The following is an 11,456-nucleotide window of genomic DNA, read 5'->3' as shown; positions in this document are numbered from 1 at the left end:
AGCAACAACCACCTCAACATCAACAGCAACAACAACAGCAGCAACTCCAACGCACACTTTTCTCTCCTTCCTATCGCAGCAACAACCTCAACAGCAATAGCAACTTCAACGGCAAGAGCACTATCAAGGACTATTGCCACCACCATCGGAGCGACAACAAGGCCTGGAATAGCCGCATCTCCTCAGCCCCTCAGCCTTTCTCTCTTTCTCTCTTTATATTTATATATGTAGGTTATGTGTTTGTGTAAATGTCTGTGTGTGTGAATAGATATTGTTATTGTTATGGTCCTCCGATAAGAGAAGAAAGGAATGAGGGAAAAGAGAGAAGGAGGAACAAGCAAGGTTAGGTTTTGAATGTGCAGGTTCTTCTATTGGTTCTGTTTTGGGTTCTGATGGTGTTGTTTCTGCTGTTATTGAGGCTTCTGCTGCTGCAATTGGGGAGGGAGAAGGAAGGAGGTAGTGTGCGTTGGAGAGGGGGCTGCAATGGGGAAGGAGACGGAAGGGGGGCTGCGATGGGGAGGGAGTGTGCATTGGGTAGGGGGTTGCGATGGAGAGGGAGGGGGGAGTGTGCATTGGGGAGGGAGAGGAAAGGGGGCTGCGATGGGGAGGAGGGATTAGGGTTTGGGGGTGGTTTGCCAAGTTACGGCGGCTACGTTAGCATTGTGCTTGCCGGAGATTTGCTCCGGCGAGTTTGAGGACACGCTTCTCAAATTTTAAAACTTTTTAAGGACTATTTTGTCAATAGTAAAAGTCAGGTACCATTTTGTCAGCGTCAAAATCTTTCGGGTACCGATTTGGTATTTACCTCTTTTTAAAATATAATTTTTTTAAGGTTTAATTACTCTGTTGGTTCCTATAGTTTTACAAAATTTTCAATTAGATCCCTATACTTTTTTTCCTTTTAATTGGATTCCTGCACAAATTTTTTTTTTCAATTAAATCCTTACCGTAACAAAAGCGTTTGATTTAACGGAATATTCTATTCCTAAATTGAATATTCTCTCAATTTTTTTAAATTCATAAATTATGTCTCCCTTTTTATTTTGAGAGAGACAAAATTAACCCTTTACTCTTCCTCCACATTTCCGTCTCCCTCCTCTACACCAGCCTCTCTCTCTTACCTTCGTTCTCACCATTTTCGTTCTATCAGAAAAGAAACCAGAACAACCAGCTCCTTCTCTACCCTTCCCTATTCTTCTTCTTTGTCTTCAGTGTCTTTCTCATTATAGGGACGATCGTGGCCGACTGGATTTGACAGCCATAGTCGGAGACAGAAGCTCTGAAATGTCGCCATTATTTGGATTTTAGACATAGATTCGCATTTCTGCAGAGCCTAGGAACTGAAATCGGGAAGCTTTTTCCGTCTCATGCGACAGGGAAACCAGATTTAGGTGAGAAACTAAACAAAGTTAATCAGAGCTGGAACTGGGTGCGTTTGATTCTCCTCATTGCAACCTTGCAGCGATGAATCCAATTTTGATGTTCGTTTCTATCTGCTGGCTATAGCTTCTCTGATTCATCTCTTTTTCTCTCCTTCCTTACGTTTTCTTCTTCTGCAGGAAATCGAAAACTCGCTTGTTTATTTTCTTCGGTTGCGGTAGTTCCAGAAGGAATTGATTGTTCCTCAAGTGTAAGTTTACGGTGAGAGACATTGATTTTCATTCCCCTTTTCTGTATTTACAACTTCTTCTTTCACCTCCTTGTTCGATTTTTTCACATTGTCTTGGTTTCAGAATTGGGGGAAAACAATTCGAACTTGGAGGCTCCGATTTTCAATGTAAAACTGGATTACCAAAAATGTTTCAATAATATCTGCACCTCCCTCATTTGTTTGCCATCGTCCATCTTTCGATGCTGACTCAGTGAAGGACTAATATCAAGTATTTAAGAATTAGCTGTGATTACTCTTTACCTGTGGTGTTTGTTATATTTTCTTATCTTTTGTGTAGCCAGTTAATTGATCAACATAGTTAATGATATTTTAGATATGATGATATTTTAACCTTTCTTCTTCATCTTGGTGTCCCATTTTAATCTCTTTATTTTTTAGGAAGAATTGATTGACTGAGATTGGGAATAAGGAGAAGCTGAATGTTTTAGGAGTGTTCTATTCGTATTGTGTTATTTTTTTTCAGTTTTTTTCAGTTCCTGACTCTCAAGCTGTGAATTCTTAAGTTGTGTGAATTTGTAGTTCAGTTTCAGTTTTGCTTAATTATTTGCAACTTCTGTTTATTTCTCAAATTATATTCTAAATTTATATTCTAAATTTTGTTGATGGCTATGATCCATGGATTCTTCAAAATTAAGGATGTATTGTATTGCACTCGTATCTTTCAAAGAGTATTTGAGCCAAGGGAATTGGAGTTTTTGGGTTTGACCGATAGTGAGCAGAATGCCATGAATGGGATAAGTTTTCTTCTCTCTTTTACCTAATTATGAATCAAAGCTTTGTAGCTCTAATTGCATGTAACATAGCTCCTTAGAAGGGCTAATAGTTGGATTAATTTCTGCTTTATAAATTTAGTTTCTTGACGTTTTTGGTGCTTGGAAGAATGTGTTTATACATGAGAAGTGGCAACTGAAGCCTAAGGATTTTGCATTCTTAGGTGGTAAGGTCCTAAACCTTTAGATAACCGTTGAACAAAATTGTGGCTAGCCATTGATTTGAAGTCCTATCTCTAGTCTTATGCTTCTGTTTGGGAGATTGATAAACTTAGAAAGGTATTGATTTCAAGTTTTGCTCTGCCTCTGACATAATCTGTAGTTGTGAACGTGCAAATTACCTTAAAAATTTAATACTAGAGTATGTTTGGTTGGAGGATAAAAATGGGTTAAAATTTTTCAGGATGATCTGAAGAACTATAATTATTCTGATCCTAAATGTGGCATGAATACACTGTTTTCAATTAAGATTTAAATGTTTCTTGTTTAGTTCAAAAATATGTTCTCTGCCTTTATTTCAGAATGCTTTGGTGTTGGTTTGTGATTGTAGGTGGTCCAAAAGTAGCATGTGCTGGTTGTGCTGGCTTTGCGACATTCTCAGTCATTATAGAGAAGTTCTTAGACAGACATGAGTAGCTACCTATTGAATTGAAGTCACCCAATTTTGCATTCATTAGGCATAGCATGGATTTTCATAGTGATAATCTTTTGCCCATTTGCTAAAGGGCGCACACAAAATTGTAGTATTTTATTTTACATCGATTATTGCTTATTTGTATACAATATCAATTGGTGGATGCATTCCTCCAATTCCAAACTAGATGTAAGTATGCTCTTAAGTATTAATGTAAAGTTTATTATGTTGTCATTACTTTTGTGTGCATTCTTCTTTTGGTAGCTCCAATTCCAATTCCATTCTTTTTTTTTTTAGGTTCTTAAGATAAGGTATTTTGAAAGTAAAAAAAAAAAAAAGTACTTTTGGTATAATTTGTATATAAATAAGTAAAAGAATGATAGTAACAAAATAAAAGGGATTATATAGGAATATTTTTCATGTCTTAGAATCATTGAATAGGGATTATAGGAATATCTTTCATTGAATATTTATAGTTTTACTGAATTTTCAATTAAGTCCTTATATTTTTTTTCTTTTCAATTAGGTCCATAAGGGTATAAAAATAATTTCACAATCCACTAACATTTTTTTGACGTTTAACGTTAGTAGGGACTAAATTGAAAAAAAATTAACGTATAGGGACTCAATTAAAAGGAAAAAAAGTATAGGGACCTAATTGAAAATTTTGCGAAACTATAGAGACCAATAGAGTAATTAAACTTTTTTTTAAAGTTGTAACATATATGTTTAGTAAATTAAATTAAAAATAATTTTTAATAAGCATAAGCAATAATAATCATGTTTGGTAAAATAATTTTTAAAATTTAAAAATATTATAATAATGTACGAGATTATATTAAACTTTTTAATTTTAATAAGTACAAGTTAATTTTAAAAAATTCTATCTTTGATGTTTTCAAAAGTACGATATCTTTTAAAAAATTCTATCTTTGATGTTTTCAAAAAAAGTACGATACTTTTTAAAAATTGTAAGTATAAGCATATTGTCTTTTTAATTTATCAAAAATAAAATAAAAAATTTGTATTTTTAGAAAGCTTTTCCAAACCAAGACGAAGTCTTTTGCTTTTGGTTCATGTTGTCAAGTTTTCTTGGTTTATTTTTCGTAAATGTATTGTCCCTTTTCATAGTGTCCAAAGGAGTAAAGAGAGTTATCAAGAGAGCAATTATTTTGTTAAAATACTTATTTTGTTATCAAGAGACTTTTCCATACTAATTAATGATCTAAGAATAATGTTCATAAAAACAACATCAAACATTTTACTTTTTTTTTTTTGTTGGGGGATTCAACTTTATTCATAACTAGATCTAATTATATGTTGCTTAAGGTTATACCACTTTTAGATCTTTGCTTTCTTTCGAGGTAGATAATCGAGTTCGAATTATCTTTTGGAAGGACCCCACTTAGTGAGAGATTCCTCTTCTAGTTTAACTTTTCTTCGTCGACGTAATTTATGAAATTTCCCTATATAATTTAGTATTTTTGTTGGGATGGAGCTTGGTGCTTGCATCTACTTTGTGGAAGCCTATTACCAAAAACAAAGCCACAAGATCTTTTTGTCCTTTTGAATGTTTAGCTTTATTCTTATCAATGGCCCAGTTTTCTTATAAATAAATCAAAAGATTGACATCAATAGTGAAAAGAGTAGTTTGATGAAAATTGATGTTTTGTGTGCATTTAAGTTCACCTAAGTATACCCCTTAAGATTTCCTTTTAGTATTATAGTGAAAGCTTAACTAACACATGATTTTCTACATAATCATCAACCTACCCTGCCTGTACCCACCACAAACCTTAGCCAAATATTGAAAAGATATATGTCATAATGGTAACAAGAATACTACTATATATCCTTAGTTTCTATGTTGTCTTTTATGATAAAAGATTTTTCCAAAAAACCATTCAAATCATTGAATATCCAGAGAATCGGTATGGATTTAGCAAGAGGAAAAGGAATGAAAATATGATAAACTTATATAAAACAAAGGATTTACTTTGTATCTATTCAATATAAATAAAAAAATACTATAGTAGTATAAACGAGTTTGACCATTTACGTGACACTTAAACTTCTCAGATGAAAGATTTAGGCACCAAAAAGACTTCAATCTAGATCTATAGAGTCAACGAAAGAAGGTGAAAAGGACTTCAAAAATCTCCAAGTAGAAAAGTAAACACTACTCTTACAATACAAAACGTTTTTACTCCTCATTGCTAGGGACTAGTAACTGTGGTTACAAACTCTCAAATTCAACACAAATAGCAACTAAAAGTACAAGTATATCTCAACCAAAACATTGGAATCTCAAGTTTCTCAGATATTTTAGTTTGTTTGAACATTACAGGTATTGATACCATCCTTGCAATCACTGGTCAAATCGTTGAAAGTTTCAATCTGCTTTTTACCTCTCAAGAAAACTTCTGTATCAATGGAGACTCTCATGTAACCATCGAATTCTACCGGAACACCGTTATTGAGCTTTGTCGTATCTGAGTTCCATTCACTGGTTTCATCCCAAAGATCCTTATATTCATCAAGAAAATGAGTGGTATACTTATCTTTCAGGGGATCAAAGAAGGAAGTATCGGGTTCATTTGTTGCAATGTAAAGGTGCCTTCCATCGTCAATCTTGTCCCGCAAGGTTGAGAGAAGTGCGTCCGGGGAGGTATGCGCATCAAGATTTGGCCAAAGCTCTTTGTTCCTCGCCTTTTCCCCTCTCACAATATGAACAGCATCATAGTCCCAGTTCAACCTTGAAGCTATTGCGGACACTATATCCATCAACCTCTTCGATTTCCATATCAAATGCCACGGCCTTTTAACGACGGATTCTGTCTCTCCCTCACAGACCCTGTACCAATAGTTATCCGGTTCAACTTCACCGAACTTTCTCATGATCAAAGAATCCTTCACTTCCTTGAGCTTCATCGGTGTGATTTTGTAATCCTCCACAAGATGAAGACCCATCCCATCCTTTTCGTGCCACTTATTCCAATCTGTCCAAAACTGTTCCTTGTCCAACACAGATGCTGCCTCCTTTAAATGCTCAAAATCAAAGTAAAATCTGAAATCTTTGCCTTCCTCGTCCTTCTTCGACGAAGTGTAAATCGAAGATAGGCAAATGCTCAAATCCATAACCAATGTTCGATTTAGGTACTGAGCTTCCCCAAGAGCACACAAGAAACTCCATAAGTAATGATTCATGCTCTTACACCGATCTCCACCTCCAACATATATCAGGTATTTACCATGACTAAATGAACTCTCAGACTCAACCACGGGGAGGCTGTCATTAACATTAGTCTCACCAAAAACAGGTAATGCAGTCACCTGATCCACCTTTGGTGGAGCCTTCTCAAGCCCAGGTTTCTGATTCTTCTTCCTCTTCCTAGCATTTAACCCACTATGATATTCACCAATGCTAACAATGCTAAGCGAGCAATTCTCGGCCCTCTGAATAACAAACCTCCTATAATCCTTATAAAATGCAGCAGCCTTCCCTTCCTTTGGCCTGAACCGCCATGCCATATCACAAGTACTATCATTAGAGCCAGGAACCGCTTTCCCGAACCGGTAGAAATGGATATCCTTAAACTTCTCAATTGTGGCCCTCATCAACATATGAAAAACCTCAGGGTCCCTACAATCAATAGGGCCAGTGGTCTCACATTCAGAGGCCACGGTAGCAGCCTCGCCCCCGGATTCAGCATTAGCCGAGTTATTAACATCCTCCATGTTAATAATCGAGCCAAAAACAGTCTCGTTGGCAGCAACAAAATCCTCCCCGGTCTTAACAACAGTGTTATCGGACTTGAAAGTGGCATTGGATTCAGAAGTGAGGAATGTGGTGATCTTGGTTGAAGGGTGGAACAAAGGGTCCTCAGGTTCATAAGTTGCAGCAATAATTGTGAAAACCAAAACCCCAACAACAAAGACAGAGAAACAAACATTCCCAATCATGGCCAATGCACTGTGACCCAAATTCTCTGGCCTGAAGCTTCCAGGTCTGGAAAACACAGACCTACCCAACATTTCTAATGCCTAAAAGATCAACCCCAATATATGTATCCTACACAAAAATCAACAAACAAGAATACCAAATTAACTAAAATTCAAGAATATAGCACCCAAAGGTTCAAAGTTCTCATTTTTTATTTTGTTTACGCAATGAAGAGGAACAAGAAGTAATGGATCTGAAAAAAGCTAAAAAGAGAGAAACATTTTAATCTCGAAATTTGCAAGATCTGAATGCAGATTATGGTGACTAACCTGTTTAGTGTTGCTACCTTGAAAGACGAAGAATGGAGCAAAAGCGCATCACTGAAATCTATCGCGCTGTGTTATGTGGCTCACTCACTCACACGCATAAGGTCAAGGTCCCTTGCCTTCATGAGCTGTGTCTTCTTCTTAAGCTCAAAATCAGATCTTTATAGATCTAACATTAAAGATAAAAAAATGGTCATAGAAAACAAAAATGAAACGCTCGCTTTATACTTTATAGTAAAATAATTAAATTTGGATACTCTAAATTTTAAATTCGTATTTTAGAAGATAAAATGTAATCTTTTATTCTTGAATGGTTTCTCTCTCATATTTATTTTTGGTCTTACCTATAAAATAAATGGTGAAAAATCACACTTTACTCTTTAAAGTAAAATTCAAACTTTAGAGAATCCAAATCTAAAATAATTATCAACATTCTTTTATATGCACCAAAATCATTAAATCACTTTCTAAAACCAACTATTATATATATATATATATATATATATATATATATATATATATATATATATATATATATATATATATATATTAAAATATAAAATATATCTTAAAAATAAATTAAATTATACACATATTTATATATAATAATTATTTTTAATAATTAATTTTAATATATAAATAATATTTTTAAATAACTAAATAATGACTTAAAAACCAAATCAGTGTTCAAATGAAAATCAACTTATTTAGTATAAAATCACAAGATATAGAATTTGAATTGTTTAAACAACTAAAAATATTACGTAAACACAAATAATTAATCATAAAACTAATTATATTTTTAAATTGTTTTCCATATATAATTTATATTTAATAATTAACTTTTACTATATACGTACCATAGTTATTAAACATCCCATGTCTTCAATTTTCATAGAAAGTGTGTAATGTAATATATTTTACAGTTTTTTATACACCAAAAATTGAATTTAGTTGTTAGAATTTAAATTTAATGACTTAAAATTATTTAATATAAAATCTGGACATATTTAAATGTAATACTTTCAACTTGATTTTTTTTTTCTTTTTATATCAAAAAATTGATTTAACTATCATTTAATCAAAACTTGATTATGTGTTTAACACGACTCAAACTGGTTTCTAAGCTAAAATTATTGCTAAGACTACAAAAAAGGTAAAATTATTGCTACTTGCTAATTCAATTGTAAATACAAATTTTAAATTTATTAATGGAAACGTTAGTACCAGAAGAAATCAAACTGACATTGGACATGAGTCACATTAACTAGATTTTGATGAATTTAGTAATTTACTTTCAACTGTTGTTTTACGCTAATTAAGCCCAATAATTTTCAATACTAAAATACATGTTAGGAAAAAAATTAAATTAAAAAGTGTGTGAAGAGAGTAAGATAGAGCAGTGAGCGAAATGCGCACCATGGAGACATGGAGGCATTGGGATTTGGAACAATGAATCTAAAGGTAAACAAAAATATTACGATTATAGTTAAGGAAACTTTTCACATGTACTTTCTGGAATATGGCTATTCCATTGTTTGGTACCAACCAGATTTAATATAAAAAAATATAAATGGTCTAGATTTAAGAAAAAAAATTTTGTGGACATTCACAAAGAAAGTGTATGGTGGGTATGCAACCATTATATCCTTTGGACAGTTTATTTAATTTGAAAATATCTTTTTTTGTTCAAGTTGACTTCAAACTAGTTTGGGTAGATAACTAGATATATTATATATTTTAAAATTTAAAGCTGGATCATTGGATGAGTTAAGTTGATAATTTTGTTATAATTTTTTTTTATATAAAAAATGAGCTTACATATTTGCTTAATAAAAAAAGTTATTGAATAGAAAATGATACTATTTTAGTAAATAAGTGTTATTAATTTGTTTCATTAGAAAAAAAATAAATATGATATATTGACTGGAATTGTCACTAAATATATTTTTAATTTAATTAATTGAATGTAAAATGAATTTAAATAAATATATTTTCTTTAAATGCATAGAACAATAAATAGGATAATTTTAATACTAGTATAAATTAAATTTAATTGCTCAAGTAAGCATCACTGTAATAATATTAATAAAAATTTGTGCATAAATAATATTACTTATATTTTAATTTTATTGACTAAACTCATTTTAAAGTATGAGTATTAAATTTATTGTGCTAAATTTTTAAGAATAATATAGAATTTGACAATAAATTATTTTTACCTAATATTCATTAATTAAAGAAATAAAATTTATTAAAATTTTTTTAATTAATTAATTAATGATAAGCCTTAGGAAAAAAACTAATATCATTATTCTTGTTAACTAAATTATAATATAGGATAGTGGATAGTTTTGAGCAGAAATTGTCAAAAAATTACATAGAAATTAACAATGGATAAGTAACAAGGAATTGATGGAAAAAATAAATAATAATTTTGTGCATTGTTAACATTATTAGTGAGAAATATTTATTAAGAAATATAAAATATTAAATCTTTAATTAACATTTTAAGTGAAAAATATATGTAGTCAAGTTAAAAAAAAAAAATCAGAACTAGACTCGCGAATTTTTTTAGTTGCCTACGGTATTTTTTAACCCGAGACTAAGGATTAATTTATTACATATCTGAACTCTATTTAAGGATTTATCATTGGCCAATAGATTGTTGCATACACAAGGCAAGATTCAAACCTACGACACATACTTATAAACTCGCAAATTTTGTAAAGCTATAATGAATTAATTTTTTTGTATATAAGAAACTATTTAATTAAAAAAATTAAAATTAATATTAAATCTATTTTCGTTAAATTATATTAACTAATTCCTTGCACTTTTAAATTAAGGATAACTACTTATACTACTTATAATTGATTAGATGAAAAATTTTAGAATCATAATTGTGCTAAATTAATATTCTTTTGATCGAGTATTTTCTTTTATTTTGTTTTATGATAAAATTTAGTTTAACATTTTAAAAATAATGATAATTCTTATCAAAGAAATGAATTATCACGCATGAACTTTTTTTTTTGTGATTTTTTAGAATTTATTTAGAGTAATCATTCTTTAATTTAGATTTTAATAAATATTATTATTATTTTTTTTTTCATATCTTATGATAATTAAGAAAAATAAACGAAATGAAAAAGATCTTAATAGTAGTAAATTAAAGATGGACAAAAAAAAATATTGAATGGTGAAAATATGCCAATTTCACTATTAAGATGTATGTACAATATTTCTTACTTATATTTAGTTTTTTAACATAATAATATGTAGTTTCACCTTTAATATTTTATAAATAAATAGATAAATAAAAGTAAAGAAACAGAAAAATTAAAAACGAATGAAAAAAATAAAAGTTGAAAGAAAAATTATGTTTAATTATAGAGATCTATTTAACATTTATCATTAGTTTTTTTTTTTCTTTTATTTCTCTTTGTTTTCTAATTTAAAATAATATAGTAAAAGTGAAATTTCAATAATATAATATAAAAATACTTTTAAAGCGATATATATGTTATATTTAAATACTATTATATAAGAAAAAAATAATTATATGTAAAAAAAATATGATTATCTTTTTATTTAGCTTATCTATACTTATTAAAGAAAAATAATATTAATATGAAATACATTGAATAATCTAAGAAAAATAAGTATTTGTTTGGATTGAATTTTTTTTGAAAAAAGTACTTTTTAAAATAATAAAATATTTTTATTAAATTTTAAATATATTTAAATACATTTAAAAGAAAAAAATTTACTAACAAATCAAATTATTTGATTTTGTTAAAAACAAATAATAGTTTGATTTTAAAAAACAGAAGTAAAATAAGTTTTAATTATTTTCTTTACTAGAAATATCATTTATCATAATTAATAATTATAATTTATACCTTTAAAAATAAAAAATAAATTAATCAAATAAATGAAGAAATAAATTGTAGCAACATAATGTTATCATGTTTGCAAATATTAAATTTAAGTCTTTATAAATTTAATAATTTATCATGTATCATGTATGAAATAAGATAAAAGTTTATCATTTTAATTTTTTTCAATTAAAATAAATGTGTCAATTATATAAATTATAACTTCTCAA

General features: G+C 29.9%; 1 protein-coding gene and 1 long non-coding RNA gene across 5 annotated transcripts; one reads left to right on the top strand and one right to left on the bottom strand.

Moving 5' to 3' along the window:
* The first annotated feature begins 1,040 nt into the window (after nucleotides 1-1,040).
* LOC112767118 (uncharacterized) lies at nucleotides 1,041-3,313 on the top strand. Of its 4 annotated transcripts, none has more exons than XR_011875107.1 (4): nucleotides 1,046-1,391; nucleotides 1,560-1,641; nucleotides 2,308-2,721; nucleotides 2,993-3,313. It is a non-coding gene; the product is annotated as an uncharacterized lncRNA (long non-coding RNA). The 4 variants fall into 4 exon arrangements; XR_011875105.1 differs by lacking the exon at nucleotides 2,308-2,721 and adding an exon at nucleotides 1,734-1,880; XR_011875106.1 differs by lacking the exons at nucleotides 2,308-2,721; nucleotides 2,993-3,313 and adding an exon at nucleotides 1,734-2,003 and having other exon boundaries at nucleotides 1,041-1,481.
* A 1,948-nt stretch (nucleotides 3,314-5,261) lies between these two features.
* Nucleotides 5,262-7,549, bottom strand: LOC112762554 (uncharacterized). Its single transcript, XM_025808427.3, has 2 exons — nucleotides 7,349-7,549; nucleotides 5,262-7,148 (listed from the first exon to the last, which is right to left on the bottom strand). Exon 2 carries the CDS (start codon nucleotides 7,109-7,111, stop codon nucleotides 5,402-5,404), a length of 1,710 nt encoding a protein of 569 aa, XP_025664212.1. The 5' UTR covers nucleotides 7,112-7,148; nucleotides 7,349-7,549; the 3' UTR covers nucleotides 5,262-5,401.
* Nucleotides 7,550-11,456: the final 3,907 nt, after the last annotated feature.

The sequence above is a fragment of the Arachis hypogaea genome, chromosome 17 (assembly GCF_003086295.3).
Source record: "Arachis hypogaea cultivar Tifrunner chromosome 17, arahy.Tifrunner.gnm2.J5K5, whole genome shotgun sequence".
Classification (NCBI taxonomy): domain Eukaryota; kingdom Viridiplantae; phylum Streptophyta; class Magnoliopsida; order Fabales; family Fabaceae; genus Arachis; species Arachis hypogaea.
The sequence above is the reverse complement of the archived record's forward strand: the minus strand, read 5'-3'. Positions and strand labels throughout refer to the sequence as shown.